Below are 22,655 nucleotides of genomic sequence, written 5' to 3' on the forward strand. Positions count from 1 at the left end.
ATGTGACCCCGGAGTCCCCACTCGCTGTGTGCGAGTTTGAGGGTTGCTCGGTCCCCTTGTCTCAGGGTGACCCTCATTGTTTTTGCCTCTGCCACGCTGCCTGTTGGGTCGGTGATACTTTCGACCCTGAGTCCTGTGAGTGTTGCTGCTTGCTTGTGACTCAATTTACCCAATCCTCTGATGATTCTCTTCGGGTACAGGCGGCATGTGCGTTGCAGTCTCGGTTTCGTCTGTTGCAACGCGCTCGGTTGGTTGCTTCCCCGGATGCCCCGGGGCTGCCCCGCTTTGCTTTTCGAGACCCGGACTTGGGGGTGGGGGTCGCTTCGATCCTGGTTCAGTCCGCACCTCCTCGTCCTTCCCCTTCGGTTCGTTCTGGTCCCCCGCCCCTGCTTCCGGCCCCGAAGCGTCTGAGGGTTTCGGGGTCGGAGCAGGGGTTACTTGATCTCGAGACTCGGGCAGCTTCGGGGGTTGCCCCTTCCGGGGGGGCGGCAGAGGCATTCGAGTCTTGTCTCCCGGCCGAAGCTTCAGGGTCTGACCAGTGGGCCCCCCTTCCTCCAGCTTTTCCGGCTGCTCCGTCCTTGTCTTGTGGGGTCGGGGCTTGGGGAGAGGACTCGGCCTCGGGTCCTGTGGTGACGGACCTCGCGGCTGGGGAGGGGCTGACTTGGGGGCCTTGGGCCCCGCTGGACCCCGCCTGGGTTTTTCTTCCCACTGAGCGGGGCTTATTGTTACAAGGAGTGGGGTTTTCTTTCCCCCCCTCTGCGTACGAGTTGGATTTGGTGTCGGCCCCTCCCCGGGTACGGTTCCGTGTTCCCCCGGGTACGTCGGTTCCGTCCTTCCGGAGGTTTTCGGCTTATCGCATCCAACCTGGTGTGGTGCGAGCGGCCTTTGCAGCTTACCTCCTGCGTGACCCGGATTATGCCTCGGAAATGGATCCGTCCACGTTCAGGTTTGGGACTTCGTTCCCTTTCTGGCTCCGTTACGAGGTTCCGGAGTCATCCTGGCTAGCAGACTGCCCCTTGTTTGGTCTGGATTCCTGGCATTCCTTCTGTCGTTCCCGCACGCTGGGGTGGCGGGAAGCTTCCACGGTGCTTCAGGTTTTCCTGGGGGGTGAACTTGAGTACCTGAATGAGTGCTTGTTTGCCCCTGCCCTTCCCCGCGATGTGGGCGTTATTCAGCTCCATGTGCAGGTTCCCTCCCTTTCGGCGGCGCTCGTGGCGGAGGACTTGCGCGCTCGGGGCCTTTTGTGTTCGGCCTTGCGGTTCTTTTCCCTCCTGGAGCTGTCTTCGGATTGGCTCGTGGAGGATGTGGGGACGCTTGGGTCCGTCCCGGGGTCCGGCACCTTGTCCTCGGCTGCGCGTTCGTCGGCTGCCTTGTTGAAGCTGTTCACGCCGATTTTGCGGGATGCGGTTTCCCTGTTCTATGCTTCCCGTCTCGCGTGTCGGCAGGCGGTGCTGGGTTCCTCCGTGGAATCTGCTTGGGCTCTGGCTCTTAGGCGTTCTTCACCTTTTTGTCCTCTCCTGTTTGGGGAGTCGGCCGTGGCGCAGTTTATTCAGGCTGCGTCGGCGGCTTGTCGTCCAATGTCGGACTTGTTGGTTTTCCGGGGGTCCCGGGGTGGGTCTTCCCGGAAAGGTCGTGCCAGGGCTCGGGGTTCCTTTCGTCGTGGTAGGCCTCTGGTGTCAGGTTTGGGGTTGGCTCCTCCTGCGGACCCTCCCTCGTCTGGTCGGCGCGGTGTTCGCGCTGTGCGGGGTTCTGGGTCTCGTAAGGGTCGCCGGCCCTTTCGCGGTTTGCCCCTTTGACGGGGCGATGGGGGGGCGGCTTGCGCTGTTCGCCCGCGCCTGGTCCCACGATTCGTGGGCCTTTCGGGTCGTGTCTCGCGGCCTGCGGTGGCGTTGGGTGGCCCCTCCCCCCTTTGGGGGGTCGGGGCTGGCGGGGCAGGCTTCTTCCCCTGCGCTCTGTCGAGTCGTCTTGGAGTGGGTACGCTTGGGCGTCGTCGAAACGACGTCGTCCCTCAGATGGGTTTCCCGTCTGTTTCCGGTTCCGAAACGGGACTGCGCAGACCTGCGGTTCATTCTGGACTTGTCCCGTCTGAACCCCTGGGTTCATTGCCCCTCCTTTCGGATGACTACGCTGTCTCAGGTTCGGCTCCTCTTGGAGCCGGGTGCTTGGATGGTGTCCCTGGACCTCCGGGACGCTTATTGGCATGTCCCGATTCATCCGCGGTTCAGGGACTGGCTCGGTTTTGTAGTGGGGCGTCTGAGTTACCGCTTTCGTTGTCTCCCGTTCGGGTTGAACCTGGCACCTCGCGTGTTCACACGCCTTACACGGGTTGTGGTGGCTCGTTTGCGTCTCCTAGGTGTTCGGGTGTTGGCCTACCTCGACGACTGGCTGGTTTGGGCTCCCAGCCAGTCAGCTTGCTTGCTAGCCAGGGATTTGGTTCTTTCCCAGCTCGCCGGGTTCGGGTTCTTGGTGAACTGGAGGAAGTCCCATCTGGTTCCCTCTCAGGTTCGGACTTGGCTGGGTCTCGTGTGGGACTCTCGGACCGCCTCCTTGTCTCTCCCTCCGGAGTCTCTCCTGCGGCTGCGGTCCCGCCTTCGTCTGTTTCTGGAGGGCCCTCGGGTCACCCGGCGGTTGCTCGAGGGGCTGTGCGGGAGCCTGAACTTCGCGATGGTGGTCTACCCGCCGGGTCGGGTATGGCTTCGACGGCTGTTCTGGTTCCTTCGGGGTTCCCCCTTCCGCCACTCTCGCGATCGCAGAGTTCGACCCCCGGGGGACTTGCATCGGTTGCTGCGTCACCGGCTTCCTCTTCGGGTTTTTCGGGGTTCAGTGCCTTGGCGCCTACCCGAGCCCTCGCTCGATGTGTACACGGATGCGTCGTCTCTCGGCTGGGGTTTTGTGACCAGTGCTCACCAGGCCGGCCAGGGGCGTTGGGATCCGTCCTTCCGTCGAGCTCACAGTACGGTGCGGGAGTTCGCGGCAGTGTGGTTTGCTCTGGGGAGGATTCGGGTGGCCCTGCGGATCGACGATTCGGCTCCATTCGGACTGCTCTCCGGTGGTTCATTGCCTGAACCGCGGGGGTTCGATGCGGTCCTTGTCTCTTTGGGGTTGGTCGCTTCGGGTGACTCGTCTGCTGAGTTCTCGGGGTTTGGCTCTCCTGGCGGTTCACGTACGGGGCGTGTCCAACGTCTTGGCCGACGCCCTGTCTCGCTTCGTTCCCCTCTCCACGGAGTGGACGGTCGACGACGAGTCCTTCCGTTGGCTTTGCCAGACGTTCGGGCGCCCCGAGGTGGACCTCTTCGCGTCGGCGTGGTCGCGGCGTCTTCCCGTTTATGCGGCGCCCTTCCCCGATTGCGAGGCCGTCGGGGTCGATGCCTTTCGGCTCGACTGGTCGAGGTGGGGGTTCCTGTACCTCTTTCCCCCAGTTCGGCTGTTGCTCCAGGTCCTGACTCGCTTAGAGACTTACCAGGGGAGAGTTGTCCTTCTGGCCCCTTGGTGGCCGGCCCAGCCTTGGTTTCAGGCGCTGGTTGCTCGGTGTCCGAACCCGAGGGTTTTCCCGCGGCTCCGCCTCTTTCAGCAGATCGGGCCGGTACGTCACGTAGCTGGTTCGATCTTCTCCTCGAGTCTTCGCGTATGGTTTTTTTGACTCGAGTCTATCATCATCTCTATGGTGATCAGGTGGCCTCCTTGTTGGTGTCCCACCTGAGGGCTTCTTCTCGGCGGCAGTATGAAGTTTCCTGGCGGTCCTTCCGTTTCTTTTTGCGTCTTCGTCGTGTTAGCTCCTTGTCTGTTCGGGTGGTCTTGTCCTTCCTCTCGTGGTTGTTTCAGGACCGTCATCTTATGCCTAACACTGTCGCTTCGTATCGTGCGGCGCTGGCGGAGCCGCTTCAGCTTGCTTTCGGTATCGATGTTACGTCTGCGCCGTTTCGCAAGCTGTCTCGTGCATTGTTTCACCTCCGGCCTGCTCATGCGTCGCCTGAGCCGTCCTGGTCTTTGGACAGAGTGCTCGCTTTCCTTTCATCTCCTCGTTTCGTTGTGGCCCCTTCGGTCCAGGATTGTTTTTCCAAGGCACTTTTTTTGTTGGCTTTGGCCTCTGGGGGTCGGGTAGGGGAGCTTCATGCTCTCCTCCGGCGCAGGGGTTTCTGCTCTTTTGGTCGTGGTGATAGTTTTGTTCGTTTGCAGCCGTCTCCTTCTTTTCTGGCGAAGAATGAGACTGCTGCGTTCCGGAGGGGTCCATGGGTGGTTGATGCTTGGTTGGTCAGGCCGGGGGTGCATCATGTTTTGTGTCCGGTTGCGGCGCTACGCCGTTATTTGCGCGCCACAGCTTCTGTGTCCGGGGACGCGCTGTGGGTTGATCCGGTTTCCCTTCTTCCCTGTTCGCGGGTTCGGGTCTCTCAGGTCGTCCGCAGGGTTATTAGGTCTAGCCAGCCTGCGGTCTATCCCCGTGCCCATGACGTTCGTAAGTTCGCGGCTCTTGCTGCCGTCTTTGGGAATATGTCTTGGTCTGATATTCGGGCGCGGGGATTTTGGCGGTCGAACAGGGTCCTGGCTGCTCGGTACCTTGTGAATGTCCCTGGCCCTCGTCGGGCCTGTGTTGCTTTGGGTCGGCGGTTGCAGCCAGTTGTCTCGGCTTCGAGTTGAGGGGTGAGCGACGACCGCCTCCCGGGTAAGTCCCTCTTTTTCTGTCTGTGGGTAGTTAGCTCCGGGGAGCCGACGGGGCTCCCCCCAGAAAACCAGCGTTGAATGTAATGAAACGCCATTTTCTGGGTGAGTCCCGGAGGCTCCCCGGCATCCCTCCCTCCCTCCGGTCGGCGGTTTTTCGCGTTTTTGACATCCAGCCTCAAGAACTGAGGTGTGGGTAGCCGGCGCGGGGGGTCTGGGGCTCCCCCTTCCCCCTCCCGGGGAGGGGGGAGCTGCGCAGACAGCGGCGCGGCAGTGTGTGACGTCACACTAATTTGCTTGTTTTCGGTTGGGGAGTTCTATCCACTAGTTCGGTATTAGGTAGCAATTTTAACCAGAATAGGGGTTTGTTTTGGGGCGCTTACCTTTCTGGGTGCCTGTTCCGGTCGATGGCAGACATAGAATGCTTCCAACTACACGGGGGCTTCTATAGGCCATTGCTCCCCTTGCCTCTCTGAGGGGGCCCGGTTCTGGCCGTGGTCCCCGGTAGGCCTAAGAACTCCATACACATGACTGATGCCAAAGTCTGACATTAGCATATCAGCCTGGGATAGCTCCGGGGAGCCTCCGGGACTCACCCAGAAAATGGCGTTTCATTACATTCAACGCTGGTTTTTTTAATTTAAGCTCTGTTTAACATTTTAAGATTCATTGTTTAACCCTTAAATTTTATGCTAATCTATCAAATAGTGTTTTCCCATATGCACCGTTTTATAATGTAACTGCAGACATCTGTTACTTGCTAATTTAAAGAATTCAGAAGCAGAAATAAATTTTACTAATGATCATTACTTCACTGATTATAAACACCACTAGTTACAAAGGATGTTTAATAATTGAAAAGTTTTTGTTTTCCAGTTTCACATGTCCCAATGTGATTTTTTGCTATGTTATTTCAGTTACCTTGTAACATGGGGACTGGCATAATTATAGATAGGTACTGTAGATACATTTTTCATATGAATACATATACAGTAACATATCAAGTACTTCCCATATTTGCCAGTGTAAAAGATGCACCCTTACATATGATGCACCCCTATTTGACAAGGATATTTTGTGGAAAAAACTATTTTAGTATGTTTCATCATACATTTATTGAAATGTATTTTAAAGTGGATTTTGTACAACAACTCTTACCTCCTTTAAAATCAGCTGTGGTGTAGTTGTTAATATTTTGGGCAAGAAAATTTCTATACAAGATGTGAAACTTGTATTTCTGGATGTGATGTTTTGCTGCCGCATCATGCCACCAGGGCGGCGCACCATCACAGCGTTCTGGTGGTGGTGTCATTCACACATTGCAAATGACTGACAGGTGGATGAAAGTTGGACATTCCTTTCAAATTTCTAGGATAATTTATCATTTAGATAATGAATAAATGTGTTGTAAAGGTAACACAGTCGTCAAATAATATGGCGTATCAAGTGTGGGTTACGTATACTAGGTAAGATGATGTGAGCTTCCTTCATAACTGCTGACGTATCATAAGTTTGTGATAATAGACTGTGATAACAAGGCTTGATATCAATATTTTATTATTTGCAACGATTTTTGTGCCTGGTGAATTTACCAAGTATGCTCGTCCGGCTCCCTAGCCCATGCCCCTCGGTCTCCCATCCGTGATATGGCCACATTAGATGCAGGGCACTTTTTTGATAACTTTAAAAATAAAAAAGTGTCTTATACGGCGGCAAATACGGTAGTTTGTTTTTGCATAATGTTGAACATATATTAATTTGAGTTTATAGACTCTGACATTTGAAGTGTGGTTTTGTAATAAATGACTAATATATTGAGGCCAGTTCTCTTTCTTCGATGATCAGTCAATTTCATGAATTAATAGATTTCTGATAATTTAAATGCTTACTTGTAGAGTAACATATTTTGCATTTGAAGGTGGCAGGCAGAAAAGTTTGCCATGCACCTTAGGCTTGAACTGTTGTTTGTGATAACCAGTGCATGGTATTAGGTATATTACACAGCTACCTTGTGCTCTCTTCAGCAGTATATAATAGTACAAAGTCATGTATTACAAAGAACAGAATTACAGGTAATATGAAATGTATCTAGTTTAACTGCTTATTGCTTGCTATCATTTCCAGATCCACCTGGTAGTGCATCACAGACAAATGGAACTGAAGGTAGATATTACATATACAAACTGCTATGTTTTCTGCAGGAAAATTGAAGTAGTTGTATTTTCAGACCTTTTGCCTATAGTTATTCATGACAGGGTTATCCTTCTTTGGATATACTATACAGTGTACTTTATATGTAAAACCCAAAACAATTGCCTGTTAGATATTTTTACCCTAATACCTCCACTAGATAACTGGCCCCTCTCCAAGAATTGTATTTTAAAAATGTTCTCCAAGGGAAGTTTCATTGTAAGTATAACAGCTCTCTTGAGTGCGTATCCTGGAATAACTACTCTCACTTATTTTTTTTTTAATACTAAATACTAGCTAATAATTATATAAAATTAAAAGCAAAAATTAAGATAATTTTTTGGCTTCTGAAGGGACATATAACAACATTGAGATGACCTTATATAAGTAGCACCTTTACTTATTTGTGTTTCTGGGAAATGGCCTCCAGTTTTAGGCTACACCTTATAGTTGGTGCAGTAACTGCACACCTTATAGTTGGTGCAGTAACTGCCAAATTTTTTTTGGTTTTACCATACAATTACTTAAATGGTGATTATAGTTGCATTAGCTCATTAAGAGCTAATGCAATGTTTTGTGTATTATGTATGTGAAAAATGTAACATGTATTTTATTATTATTAACAATGAACCTACAATAATTAGTATTGTTAATTTCTGTCATAATAGAAATTCAAGTGACTGTACTTCAAGACGTTGTGGGTGCTGAAGGAGGCGTGTCATTAGAAAACTCCAAAGAAGACTATAAAGCTGACAGTGATGGGTATATTGATTTAGATACAGATGACTGTTCTGATACAGCATCTATCAGTAGTGAGGCATCTACTGGATCTTTAGGTTAGTGGCTAAACAGTTTAGTGCTCAGTAAAACAATGTTTGCATGATTTAAATCCGTATAAAATATAAACCCACGTACTAGAAAGTAATGACTTTTTAGTCGCCTTGCTATTTCTAATGTGTGGGTTTGGTTTACTTTTTGTCACTGTCCTCTCGCACTTTTTCTTTGGTACACTATTTGTCATTTGTTTTATAATTTATTTTTGTATTCTACTGGTTTTGCTTTTCCTTTATACTTAAAAATCTTGAATGCCATGGATTTGAGTTAAAGTTCTGATGATTGATGTAATTTTTATTTTTATAAAAATGTTAGTGGTTTTCATTTGCATTATATATTATTGAAGATAGGAAGATTTACTCTGTTTACATCTTAATGAATTAGAAAATAAATTGGAGCAATGGGGTTACTCGAATCGGTGAACAACGTACTACCAGCCACGCACCTTACCCTTGTACCATGAACCTAGGATTCCAGTGAATCCACAAGAAGTCTGGAGGTTTCTACTGAAGCCAGTCCAAGTTTTACATAACCCCCATAACACAGCTTGATAATGGTCCAGGATGGACCGAAACGTAGTCATTTCTTACATTTTTGATGTGTGATTTGACTGTCATACTCAGCCACATTATTGTGATTCATTATCTGCAAGTAAATTTATCATTGTTTTCTACAGTTGCATAATATCGTGATAATTCCATTAATTGCTCATTACAGGTATTTTTATTACGAGTTAAAAACTTTATACTATGACAACAATGCATAGAAATTATAAGAAAATCGTTAAATCCAGTTGACTCGTGTTCAAGCGACTTTTAGCCGATATATATTAATTCGGATAAGGGCATTCACACTTTATCAAAATTAAAAAAGGAGCATTATGTGAAAAAACTTTCTAATCTAGAGTGATATTCGAACCCATAGCCCCGTGACATTCAGTGTTTGTATTAAATAATATGTTTATTAAAGCATTAACCATTACCAGGGACACGGCAATACAGCACTTTTAGACTGTCGAGTTATAAGCATTCATAATCAGTCTTTAGCTGGTGTGAACTTAATCTTCTCATGGTCACAGCAGGCTGGTCAACAGACAAACAGAAACCAATTCAGCTGATGAACAGTTGGAAAATTAAAAATTTCAGGGAGTAAATTATGATTAACGTTTAAATTATTAGAACCTGCCTGACCATATATCAGCATAGTTGTCAAAGGATATTTAAAACAGAAAACTTACATTTTTATTTATTTCCACAGACTTTCAACATTATCCTTCCACAAAATTACTGGCAGACTTTATTATAATTATTGATTTAAACTACATTACTTAGAAAAGGATTAGTGACTATTCCCAAATACTGTTGTCCAAGTCATCCTCTGACTTGAAGCACTTTTAACAATATTTTATTAGTATACAGTACATGTATTAACACTTTTGTCCGGCGGGGACAGATATTGCATCCATGCATATCTCTACGGATGTCCTGCAGGAATGCATGTTGCGTCCAAAAGTTAAATATTTGTTAAAATTCCATTTGTTTTCTGATCATTACGGGACTAGTTTTAAAATGTGTGCCTTTAGATAGTGAACCATTTGATACCAGAATGAACGATGTAGCTTAAAAATGGGGTGAGAAAACTGAACAGAGTATAAAAATTCTGTTGTGAACAATTTGATACCAAACTGAACGATGTAACACAAAAAGTGACGTGCGAAAACTGGAAAGAGTATAGACATTTTAGTGCGGTTATGCGCTCATAGGTAATGCTCGGCCAATTTTCTGGTTTGCTGTGGGTAGCGCACCTGTTTGAATTACCTTGTATGCATATATCTATGTAGAGAATTCTATTGCGAACAATTTGATACCAAAACGAACGATGTAAAACGAAAATTGACGTGAGAAAACTGAAAAGGGATACACATTTTAGTGTGGGTGTGCACTTACGGGAAACGCCAGGCCCACCTTGTGATGGGCTGGGGCGTGCACGCCAGGGACGCAAAATTATTAATGCTTGTTTTAAGTTTCGGGTGTAATGCTTTACATATTTCCAAATGCTCATTATTTGCTTAATTGACATTTGTATCTGCATGGCATGTTCAAGATTTTATTTATTCAGCTTGTGAGCATGACTGTGTTTCATTTGCTTGTAACATCTAGATCTGGATTCTTTACATTTTGTATTTAACTACTGTTACTACTGATACAATTAGTACTGGTTAATGTTTTTTTGGTAGGCCTCCAAACATTCTTACTGTCAATCCAATACATTCTTTTATTTAAAAATGGAATTGTTTATTCCATTTATATAAAAACATAATAATTTTGGCTGTAACATTTAATTCTTATTCAGTATTTGCCTGGTAAAATATCATGTTAATATATGAAGTGAATGTTTTTGCAGTTATTACTTTAAATGTTTAATGGCCCATAAAAATGCATTTGAAAAGGGTAATTTAACAGTGCCCTGGGTTGGTAATAGTGGTACTATAGTTAGTTTTTAATACAAAGTCTAGAAGAATTCAGTATGCACTAAATTAAATAATAATAATGTTTGCTTCCAGTTTAACCCTTGTACAGTATTTGTGCACGCAGTAATTATTTCTGCAGAACTAATGTCTGTTACCTGTGTAAATGCACAGTAACAGCCTTTCCATTATAGTAAATAACATGCTAGAAAGAAATGTTAAAAATTTTTACTATAGACCAGCCTGAAAAAAAAGAAGGGAGATGGGCAAGGACGTTATTAACCCAGATGCAATGATCGGCTTTGGACATGCTGTGTACTATTTTTCCTGCCACATTTTCCCTTCTGGTGTGCACCTCCTCATCTCATGAAATGGGAAATGGTAAAGACAAAGAAGATGAGGATTAATTACACTTGAATTACTATCTTTAACATAAAGTTAAAGTTTTTAAACTTGTTAAAACTGTTGTACGAAATTTTATATGAATCTTTAAAAACTCTATTATTTCATATCTGGCATTGTAAATTGTAGAAGAAATTGTAATGTTAATGATGTTTTTATGTATGTTAAAGGTGTATTTGGTGCTTACCTATTAGTGACCATGGAGCATGAGGTCTGGCTGTTGATGCCCTGCCTTCTACATTGTACATTTCTGAGATTATTAATGATTTCTCAGCACTGATACCTTCCCACCTGCTGCCACAACTTCTTTGCTGCTTGATAAGGGTGTGTTTTGCTCTGGTGTGTGTGGTTGGTGACACCCTCACCTGGTGTGTGCGGCTGGCTGGTCAGGGATGCACCACATTATCTAGTTTCTTCCTCCTCACTGCCATCACAGGTGTAGTACTTATACCAAACACTGATAAATACTCTTTATTGATTGCTTTATACAATTTATTATCCTGTATTTATGATGAAAGTACAGGTACTAGAATTTTTAGTTTTAGTGTATGCAAAGGTCGCTAATAACAACTTTGCTGTACATTTATTTTAGTACTAAAAGTAAACAATATTTTTCCAAGTTTTGTAACTATTAGTTTTAACATTTCCTTCCTATTTATATTTAATTTCTAGTGATGTATGATCAGTCACATTACATGGTCAGTCATCTACAGGATCTCAATTTGATGAACATTTACTGTAATTTTGTATGTTTTATTAATTTGCTCAACACTCATCCACAGGTGATGCAGTCTGCGTCAATATTTAAAATATTTGTTAAAATTCCATTTATTGTTCGATAATTATGGGACTAGTTTTAAAATCCGCGCCTTTAGATTGCGAATAAATTGATACCCTAATGAATGACATTGCATGACAATTGAGGTCAGAACACTGGAAAGATTATAAATAATTGTGGTGATGAGTGTCCAAAATTAAAATATTTGTTAAAATTCCATTTATTCTTCAATTATTATGGTACTCATTTTAGAATACACGCCTTTAGATTGTGAACAATTTGATACCAAAATGAACGACATAGCTCAGAAATTGAGGTCAGAACACTAAAAAAAGTACATATACTCCCCTAGTTATATTCAACTAGCTGTGCTTGTGGGGGTTGAGCTCTGGCTTGTTGGTCCCGCCTTAAACTGTCAATGTTAGTTTCGGTGTGCGCTCCGGGGAAATACCAGGCCCACCTTGGGGTAGGTTGGGGTGCACTCATCGGTTGCGCAAAAGTGTTAAGGGGCCAGGAACTCAAAAAATATTCAAACAATACGAAAATTACTTGAAAATGTTATACAAATCTCCAATTATTTGGCAATAGTGTCGTGAAAATTTTATCCCATTATGTTAAGAAATAGATTTTATCCGAATATTTAAAAAAAAAAAATGAGAACAGCTCATATTAACTGGAACTGAGGGTCCACAAGAATAATAGAAAGGAGGGTTCACAAAGTGGATATGCAGCTGGTGCCTTTCTAGCATTACTGAGTAATACATAATAACACAAATAATAATAAGTATGTTATGCTGTATTTTGTTATATATCATATATTGGCATTGGGCAATGTGTTCCTTTGTTGAACTCTCTTCATTGCTTTTTGACTAATAATATCAACTTAGTGGTTCGTTATGGTAACCAAAATGTGGAGATACTTGTATATATAACCTGTGTATATAGTGTAATAACAGCAAAACTATTTGTTTATTGTTTTATGAACATAATAATTGAATCTCTAATATGCACACCATAATTTTGAGTACAGCGATGGTTCACACATTTTATTATATAAATATATCGCTATACATTGAATAATATTACTGCAAAAAACAAAGAAAAAATCAATCGGAGACATTGAAATAATTAGGTAATAATATCTTTGTGGCAACTCCCGCCTGACAGCTGGGGCGTAGCAGACCTCGTCTGGCGCCTGCTCTGTCAACACCTCTCTTTTGCCAGACTTCCCAGTCTTATTGTGGGCAAAATATGCCACCTACGATTTGTTTTTTTATTTTTCACCTGATCAGGGAACACAAATGAACACTTTTTATAAGATGAAAGAATTTTTGGGATTTTTTGTTGTTGCACCTGTGGGTGTTGAAGGCAAAAAAGCTCTTGGCGGTCTAAGGGTTAAATGCAAATGAATATGTGCAATATCTATCATACATCTCCCAATATCTCGGCTGAAACTTATTGAGTTGGGTTTGTTTGAAACTTCAGTGATAAGAGGAATGAAAAAAAAAAAAATCAGGTTTGTCCACTTGTACCTGCAGGGTATCTAGGTCCTATAGTAGTGTGCAATCCTTGGCTTTGCTTGCTAAACCTTGGGTTAAACTTGCTCTTCTCTTCTAGCTCTTTCTTGTGTGGTATGCACTTTCCTGGGATCTCTGTTAATTTTGTGTACGCATCATTTAGGTGGTTGTCCTTCCCGTTAGCTTGTTCACCTTTTAGACTTCCTATAGGTCGTCTCTTTCTATGTATTATGCTTCCTCTCAACCTAAACCTGTTTTCCTCCTATAGCTTGGCTGTATAGTTATCCACTACAACATATTATCATTTGTACCAAGCAACTTCTCTTACTCTTCAAATATCTATCTAGTGGCCACAACATCCAAGAGTAATGTGAGTGCAACATTGAATTACATTAATCTTGGATATTATGCCCACTGGCTACCTCACCATTACAAACACTAGGATAGCATTGCTGCTTCATCCACTTCTATCTCTATTGTTTTCTGTGTTAGGTGTCAATTAATTTTACCCTCCGTGTCATCCTCTCCTTTTTACTCCTTTGTTACTTAATAATTTTCCCTGTGATTGAAATCGCTAATGAATAGGTTAGCCTTTGGTCTACTTTCTACCACTGTTGCCTTCCCCCTTCTCCCCCTCACTATGACTTTAACGCTAATATCCAACCCTTTCTGGACCCCTGTTTTGAACATGGTACAATGGTTAGTTATCAGGTGTAGATAATGCATGTTAAATAAAGCCAATAGTGTGCAAAGCATTTTGGCATAACTTAACATAACCTGGTTAAATTATTTGTAAGCTTAGTATTATAAGTTTAATAATAATAACACTTAATACTAAACAAGAAATAAGCTAACATACATGAATTATTAGAGAAATTTAACAAATGATATGCAATATTTAATGATTAACGGCATAGACTGCTTTATTAAAAATCTGTAGCTTCAGCAACAGTACAGATATAGTATTGAATATTCACAATAATGGCAAAACACAAAATTTACTCATCTAGGATGACTAATTGAGAGTGAAATTTGTTACATAATATTAATTAGGTATTTCCTAGTTTCTCTTTTAAATTAGATCAGAAGTACAGCTTTTAATCTCATTTGGGAGGTCATTTCATAATTTGGGATCCTTGATTTACATAACATTTCTGCATGGGTTGAGTCACACTCGTTGAGTATCAAATACTTGTTTGTTTCTTGTGGTGCCCACAAGCTCTGTTATGGCTGTAGAAAGGGTCATTATCACTTTTACTTCTAAACAAATAATGAAAGCTCCTAGATTTAGTCTTATTAATATCAGAAAAAGTTGTCTTAAATTATTTTCTCTATATACAAGGCTCTTTAGAATTCCACTTTCAGCATTCTCTATTACCTTTGATTTCTTGTTAAGTGTCATCACAGAACACTTTCTCACTGGTTTGTTGGTGTTCAAATCATAATTAACATACAGTATTATTTTCATTTGGAGCCAAGAATAGAGGCGCTGCATGGTAGCTCCCTGTGGCTAGCCACACTGAGATGCTCCACACAAATGAGTTGCCTACCAAAGACCAGAGGTCAAAACCTGACCCCATTACAGAGGCACAGAAAGCTGGAGATTCTTATGATAACCCTCACCGATGAAACACACACAATGAACTAAAACAGACAACTGCAAAGTTCAGAGATAATGAGAACCAAAGCAGCAAACTACACAAATGACCCCCCCAATAGTTAGGTCAAACCCCTCCCCACCTTTAGTTAAAGTTGAACACTCAGGTGGCAGTAGCACCACCAAGAACAGCCAACTCCACATGTCACCAATCCTCAGTCCTTCAGCTGATATGGGGTGGCTGATGAATACCACTAGTTCAAAGTTTGTCCCTCCTTTTCCTTCCCCCAAGCTGCATCTGGCATGGTTCACCAGGCCTCTTGTCCAACCCTTCTCCCTTGCTCTGAGCTCTGAAACATCTGAGAGTTTTGTAGCATAGGCAGGGTTTAGCTGTGGGTGTAGCTTGGCCCACACTCATTGGGGCCCACTCGTTGAACCGGCAAGCCCCTTAGGGGCTTACAAATGCTCATCTTTCAAAACGAATTTCCCCGTTTAAAATATTGGAAATAAAAATAATCTGTTCTTCCACCGAAAAACATCAATATGATGTTCAGTTTTTTTAAATAATGGAGCAGCCTACCTAAAATACACTGAACGAACCTTTATGACATTTTTCCTTTTTTCATTTTTTTTTTTCAATTTTTTTTTTTTTTTAAGGAAACATGGAGCAGCATACCCGACAGAGACTGAACAAACTTTTATGACATTTGTTCTTTTTTTCAAATTTAAAAAAAAAATTTGTTATTCTGTAAAAAATAATTCAATGCTTTGCAACATCACAGCAGTCACCCCTTTACATCCCAGCATCATTAGCATCTTTAAGCAAAAAACAGTAATTTATTTGCATCATCGGAGGCATCTGAGAATGTACGAGAAGCAGCGGGAATGCACCAAGTGGTTTTCTCGTTAATCAAACGAGCGCTCGCCAATCAAGACAATTGTCACGCTCATTATTCAAAATGCTCGTAAATTGAGGCGCTTGTCACTCGAGGTTCCACTGTACTGTATAGGTTTTATGGTATGTTGTATACTCTGAAGTAAATGACTTAATAGATTTTTATTATTCAACCTCTGATGTAAGCATTCATAGTCAGATGTTGTTTTCTATTACATGTCTTAGTTTTATATTATATAACAAAATATCCAAGACCAAAATTATCATTTAGTTTTTATTAACAGGGAAGCGTAACAAGAAGGGTCCAGCACTAATGACCAAGATGATGAAGAAGCGTAAATTAAAGAGGGCAAAGCGAAAGGCTGCCAGTGACGGAGCTACAATCAAGCCTGGGGATCAGCTGGTGGTAGAAACACTGATGACCACATCTAAGGCTGATGTTGTTTGGCAGGTAGAGGCACTTTCTTTTACTCTGCTCTCTCATCATGCATAGCTTCTTGTATACAAATGGTAGCTCCACTAATGTCACTTTTGCTTATTTTCAAACTATTCTACTTCTGCGTTCCTTCAGTTTCTTCTTTGTTTATACATACAGTACATTTAGTCACATTTAAAATATTACAGTATTTGTTTTCCTCGCTGTACTTTGTCACATTTTTAAAAAATAAGCAGTTTTCAAGATTGGAGAGCTAGTACTGGGAATAAGTAATGATAGACTGGTGATAAGGGTGTACTTAAATGAATTTGAGGATAGGAGGAGAAAGAGGAGGAGTGGAATGAAGGAATGAGAGAGAGAGAGGAAGCAGGGATCAAGTGTAAATGATGAATTGAATCTGGTAGCTCCCGAGGTCAGGTGGTAATACAGTAACTATTATGGAGTAATGAGATGCTGCTGTGGATGATCTACCTCTTTAGTGTGATGATGCTATTTCTTTTGTTTTGTAGTGTGTAAGGTACTGTATTGTATGGTGAAATGGGCAGGTGTCATTTTTCATTATTCCCTCACTTCTCTCCATTTTTGGGGGGTACCGATGCCTCCCCACCCCATGAAAGTGGGAAATTGGGAAACAAAAATTGACTGATGATGATTAATTAGACAAAGCTCATGATACTCATGTGATAAACCAACAGTGTTTGTATAGTTGAAGTACTGTATATGATGTCTTTGCAGGATGGTACCTTGGAGAAGTCCATCCTCTCAACTGTGCTGTACCCCATCCACCATTTAGATGATCAAGAATTTTTTCCTGGTGACTTTGTAGTGGAACAAAAAGATGCTATAGATCCTCATGAATATGGTGTTGTTCAAAAAGTTGATCATGGTGGAAGGACTTCCATTGTTAAGTGGTTCAGAACTTACACCGCTGGAAATGAGCCACGGTAAGTAATTGTTACATAGGAAGTGTCTTGCAACGCACTCCTTTGCTGCTATTCTGTCTGGTAATGTCCAGAAATATATTCAAATACCAGTGCGAAACACCAAATTGTGATTTACCAATAACCCTATGATATAAAAGAAACATAACCTCGTCGTTTAGTAAGCAAATAAAACCTATAACATAATTTTTTCATGGGTTTAGGTTAACTTTATTACAGCCATATTGATGTATTACAACCATATTTAAATAATTTGTATAAAACTAAGTTAATAAGGAAAATGTACTCTTGGATGGTAACTGCATTTTAGGCGTTAAAAGAATGCTGTAATAATAGATTTGATAATGAAATTGTTTTAGCACTGAATGCAGGGTATTAAAAAAATTAAACCCAGTTGACATTTACCATTTTCATTGTGAATTTGACTTGATATTTCAGACCTGAGCTTGTCTGTGAACAAGAAATGAGTGTGTATGACTTGAGAGATCACCCAGACTTCCGTTACCGCCCTGGCTCAGTTGTCATAAGGGTTGCTAACTTTGAAAATGACCAGAATTGTTTTACTGGTCAGGTACTGGACAACTTTCCCTCTGGAGAAGTAGGTACACATTGTCTTTTGCATTAAATTTTATGAGAAAAAATAATGGTGATATATATATTGTATTTACATAATTTTTGTCCCTACAAAACCACTTGAAAATCACTTTCAATAAATGTATTTTAAAACAAACTAAAATAGTTTTTGACTACAAAATACCCGTGTAAGTTAAGTGCATTTTAAATTCCGGCAAATACTGTGGTTAACTACAAAGGTTTAGGCCTTTCAACGAATTTAATTTAATTTCAGAGTGTAAATAGAGTAATCATAAAATGGGTATTAAAGTTTTCTCATTTCATTTGTTTCAATTTTGTTTATGGCTGATAACAGAAAACCCTTGATGCAGGTTAGTGTATGGTGGGTAGATGGACGGAAGTCAGTGTGTTACCCTCAAGATCTTTACAAGGTGGGAGAATATGACTCTGATGAGGGAGAGTTGTGGGATGACACCGCCTCTGACGAATCCTGGGAAACTGAAAGTGAACATTCAGTTATTGCTGAGTAAGTTTGATTAATTATCTTATTATTCATCTACTTTAGTAGTATTTGTAAAGTCTGTGTAATGAAGGTAAATGTTGCAGAAAACTGTTATGTGGAGCCACTTGTGAGACTCTACATGGAACTGTGTTAGTCATGATTATTTTATCACTTAAATATATGACTTGCCAGAGGATGTGATTTCTTTAGAAAATTTTGTAGATGGAAATATTTTTTACATACTGTAATAGAAATAAAATTCTGTATATGAAAGACTGTTGGCAAATTTTAGAATATTCTTTTACAGTGCAAGTCAGTATATGGGTGGAAAAATGCAAAAAAAATTCTTCGACTTATGTTAGACCTAACTTGGAGTTTGTGGCTATACACTGGTGTCCAGCCCTAAAGAAACATTGATAAAATTGATAACAGAGAGAGAGGCATGCATGTATACATTTTCACAATGTACAAAACTTTGATATTAGCCGGTAATTTGCCATTTTATATGTGGATATTAAATACTGGCCGGCAAGTGTATGTGGAAGATGAAATCTCGATCAATGGGCATTGCCTCCTAGTAGTTGTACCTGGTGCATTTTAACTCTGCATTGTTTTTAGTTCTTTGTTTTATTTACTCTTGAAGCTGCTGAGGGAGGTGGTTTCAACGACCTCCTCCTTCAATATGTTCCATGTGTTGACCATTTGTGCAGTGCTAGCCTTGTGTACATTGCTGACACACTTCTGTTTCCAACTTCCACTCGTGTTCTCTTGCCCTATGTTACCTTAATTTAATTGGAAAAGACTGTCCTTGTTCACCTTGTCTATTTCCTTCTCAATATTTTGTACATCATGATCATATTCTATAAGGTCCTTGTTGCCTCTTGAGTTCTTAAATAGAATTCTCTTATCCTGTCACATTCTTTAGTCCTCTTGTGTAAGGAACTAGCCTTGTAACAAACCTAACAGGCTTCCTGTCTTAGATAATGGGAAATCATATGTACATCCAGTATTAGTGCTGGTATTATATCCACTCAAGTTTTTCTTATTCTGATATGTAGTTGCAATTTCCTTAAGATGTTGACTTCTTCCAGCCAATTTTCCCCTTTTCCCATCTTCATTTCCTCACACATTTTGGGGTTGAACTCTAGCAGCCATTTGCCTGACCACTCTGTAGTTTATCGAAGTCTTCTTGCAGCTCTTTATAGTCCGCCTCAGTTTTTACTTACCTTATTAGCATTGTATCATCTGCAAAGATTGACATATATGAGCACTCACCCCCTTGAGTAAATCATTCACATACACTAAGAGCACTAATGTGACCCTGTGTTTTGAGTGTATCAGGTACTCTTGACACAGCCGAGAAGAGCTGGTCCTTTACTTAACAAAATTTAATATTATGTATGAATTTCAAAATTTAGTTTCGTGACTTCAGTTTGATACTTGTGATGGAGATGGCCAAAAAATGGAGTCTCAGGCAAAATGTTAATTATAGTTATCAAAATGCTTTACTTCTTTATATATTTTGTATTTACATATACTTCTTTATATATATTGTATTATATTTACTTCTTTATATATTTTATATTATATATACTTCTTAATATATTTTGTATTTATATATACTACTTTATATATTTTGTATTATATACTTTTTTATATATTTTGTATTATATATACTTTATATATATTGTATTAATATATACTTCTTTATATATTTTGTTCTTATATATACTTCTTTATATATTTGTATTTTGTAAGGTATCATTAACTAATGGATGGTCAAATACAGAGAAAGTGAAAGCGAGAGTGAAGGATTGCTTAAAACAAGGCTGGTTGCAAACATTGAAAAGGCACGGATAGCCATGAGTCGCCTCGAAGAAATCTTTACCCAAAATCCAGCCCTTCAGACTACAGCTGTGATGAAACAGCTTCTGGACTGCTACAAAGAGTGCAGGTAAGGAAAACATAATACATTTTGATTGGTAAATCTGAAAACTAATCATTATTATCTTGTTTCTTATAATGAAGTTTAACTTCTATTGTGGCTTCACTTAGAATTCTCTCTTCATATGCAACAACCTTAAATTGCTAAAGACTTAAGAAAGAATTGTTAAACTACAGAAGGCCACATGCTGATTTGACTATCACATACATGAAGTATTTGTTGCCTGTACTGAGGATGGATGTGTGTGCGCATACATAAAGATCCATCCTTGGTACAGGGTATAGTTATTGTGCAGTTGTCATATCAGGCAGGTAGTCTTTTTAGTTCCATGTTGGCATCTTCATTGACAAGGGCAGTGTTAGTATATATTTTGGCTTGCATAGTATAGTATAGCATAGCATAACTAATGTGCCTGGCTTATCATTATTACTCCCACAAGGGTACAAATGTCCAGTCAAATGGAGTGGAGACACAAGACATCACCCTCACTCAATCTGTGGTTGTGATTCTAGAGCCTATGGGTAGAGTAAGGAAGGAAAAGGCCATATAAAAGATATGAAATTCCAAAGTTGGTTCCAAAGGCTAGCTGGCAGTAGTTTGTGGAAAAGGAATAAGATAGAAGATAAAATATTCTCACTCAAAAGTTCATCTTAGGAGAACTATGAGAATATGTAAAGATGATATTTGTCTATTTATAAACTTGTTGCTGTATGGAAATGCATAGTTTTAGCATTATTATTTTTTTTTTCAGATATATGGACAAGCTGATGGGAACTAGCTTCTTCCATGAAAGCAATTTTCAGGGCCTAATAGAGAAAGTTCGTGAACGTGGCCGAGCATCTACTACCCAGCGAATGACGGAGCAGATCAACCGTCTCTTCTCAACTTCAGACACTGAAGCTGGGCCACTTAATTCACCAGTAAACTGTGGAGAAGAAACGAAACCTGATGCTGGGAAGTCTGAGACTTCTAAACATGATACAGCAAAAACAAATAAAAGTGATCCAAGCAACAAGGATGCCAAGAACAGCAAGGAGTGCAAAGACTCGTGCAATGCAGACACTGCTATCATGTCCTCCAAAAATGCTATACTCAGCAGTTCTGCAACACTTTCAGAAAATTTGGCAAATCTCAGCTTAACTCAGAGGTTTGTATATCTCTGTAAATAAGAATGAAATATTTATTCTTTAAAAATATAAAAAAAAATAGTAGAAATAATATTGGATACTTTAATTACAGTATACACAAGACATCAGCTAAGTTAAGAGAAAACAACTGTCTTTTTAACTATGTAATTACAGTATTTAGTACAATAAAATTAACACTTATGTTTAGAAGGCACAACAATGCATTATCAACCACAATTACCTGTGTCTTCTAGCGATGCACTGGTACATCATCTGGACAAAATATCCTGAAAGTACTTCACTAATGCAGAATGATATAATTACCGTGCTTCAAAAAATAATTAATGTAACAAACATTCGTAAACTTAACTACACCTTTAGCACCTGACTGGTTATCCAGTTCTTTTAAAACTAAAGACCATTCATTGGTTACACACTTTTAACATTCTTTTTGTTGAAGAGTTTTGCAAATTAATGATTAGTGAACTTTTATGTTTTCATATTGCTCTGTTTACAGATGGCATCTAAATTATGCTTTGCTTTCAAAATATATTTAGTAAATATATTTTGTCTATGTATAAAGACAAATATATCTTACTTTATGTATTTGCCTCTACAGTTCCTCTCTTCTATTACACTGACTTGATAATGGTCTAGGATGGATCGAAACATCGTTGTTTCTCTTATTTTTTTGTGTGTGGTTTGCATCATATTTAATAAATATTATTCAAGTATTATCTTTTAAAAGCAATGTAGATAAATTATTTACTCACATTTACAGGTAAAAATGTCATTCGTGTTTGTTACTATGCAATGCATTGGGGGGCTTTGTAGTATCTGCCCTATCTGAAAGTTAAATAACTGTCATGATTTTTCAGCAAAGCCAGCAAATCTGAAAAGTTGCTGGAGGGGGGACGGAGTAGGGGTGGAGAACTGCGCCACAAAAGGATGAGTGAGACTGACATGACACTGCATGACAAGACATATTCTGACTCACGTTTAAAGGATTCTAAGAGTTGCAATGATCTGAAGGTAGAGTTTCTTGTAAATTATTTCACATAATGCATATTTTTCTTATATTTCTACTTAATCTTACATCATCAGTGCAACGTGTATTTTACGTGCCCATATTAGAGGTAGATTTTTACATTTACATTTGTTATCTACATTGTGCAGGTATTTTGTTGCTAATAATTTCCATGTTTTGTTAGTCTTAAGTATAGCTAGGAAATTAGTGACAGTGGTGTTTCAGTGACAGAACCAACAAAATATACTGAATTTAATAAGATATTGCTACCATTAGTTGTCAAGATCAATCATTTTTTCCTACAGCACTTTTTTTTTATCTCGCTTCATTATATACCATATACATTAAATACTATTAATTTGTTATTAAATGTTAAGTGATTAAATATTATTAAATTTGATCCAGTTTCAAAGTACAGTGCAACCTTGCTTCAGCAAACTATGCAGGACCAACCCTGATTGGAGTGATGAATTCGTTGCAACCACAGATTCCATCTTGAGGCATTTGTGAGACAGCTTTAGTTTTTAAAACTAGAAATATAAATCTCTTTAGCTGTTTTTTATGTTGCTTCCATCTGCAAAAAATCATCAAAAAACATGATTGGAGCAATATTAAGAGAGTTGCCATTTATACCATAGTATTTCCCACACTCTTTGGGTTGATTTCACTGAGCAACATTTTTAATTTCAACCTGGGGACTTCAAAATGAAAACGAACTGTAGAATTTGGTTTTAAATATGCTCAATAGCTTTCCCAAGGCCCCCAACT

The 22,655-nt window shown here is 40.8% G+C and overlaps 1 protein-coding gene across 9 annotated transcripts in view; it reads left to right on the top strand.

The window, feature by feature from the left end:
* The window catches only part of LOC123760630 ((E3-independent) E2 ubiquitin-conjugating enzyme UBE2O), a 68,820-nt gene that overhangs the window by 22,942 nt on the left and 23,223 nt on the right, over nt 1-22,655 (top strand). For 4 of the 9 annotated variants that reach the window (XM_045746368.2, XM_045746366.2, XM_045746369.2 and 1 more), the window contains 10 exons: nt 6,781-6,819; nt 7,515-7,682; nt 10,824-10,985; nt 15,621-15,787; nt 16,508-16,716; nt 17,152-17,311; nt 17,658-17,812; nt 19,578-19,742; nt 20,485-20,880; nt 21,739-21,892. In XM_045746368.2, coding sequence (XP_045602324.2) covers nt 6,781-6,819; nt 7,515-7,682; nt 10,824-10,985; nt 15,621-15,787; nt 16,508-16,716; nt 17,152-17,311; nt 17,658-17,812; nt 19,578-19,742; nt 20,485-20,880; nt 21,739-21,892 — 1,775 coding nt within the window. The remainder of the gene's footprint in view (nt 1-6,780; nt 6,820-7,514; nt 7,683-10,823; nt 10,986-15,620; nt 15,788-16,507; nt 16,717-17,151; nt 17,312-17,657; nt 17,813-19,577; nt 19,743-20,484; nt 20,881-21,738; nt 21,893-22,655) is intronic. The other 5 variants (XM_069328291.1, XM_069328292.1, XM_069328290.1 and 2 more) reach the window with 2 other exon arrangements.

Source organism: Procambarus clarkii, chromosome 21, assembly GCF_040958095.1.
Source record: "Procambarus clarkii isolate CNS0578487 chromosome 21, FALCON_Pclarkii_2.0, whole genome shotgun sequence".
NCBI classification, from domain to species: Eukaryota; Metazoa; Arthropoda; class Malacostraca; order Decapoda; family Cambaridae; genus Procambarus; species Procambarus clarkii.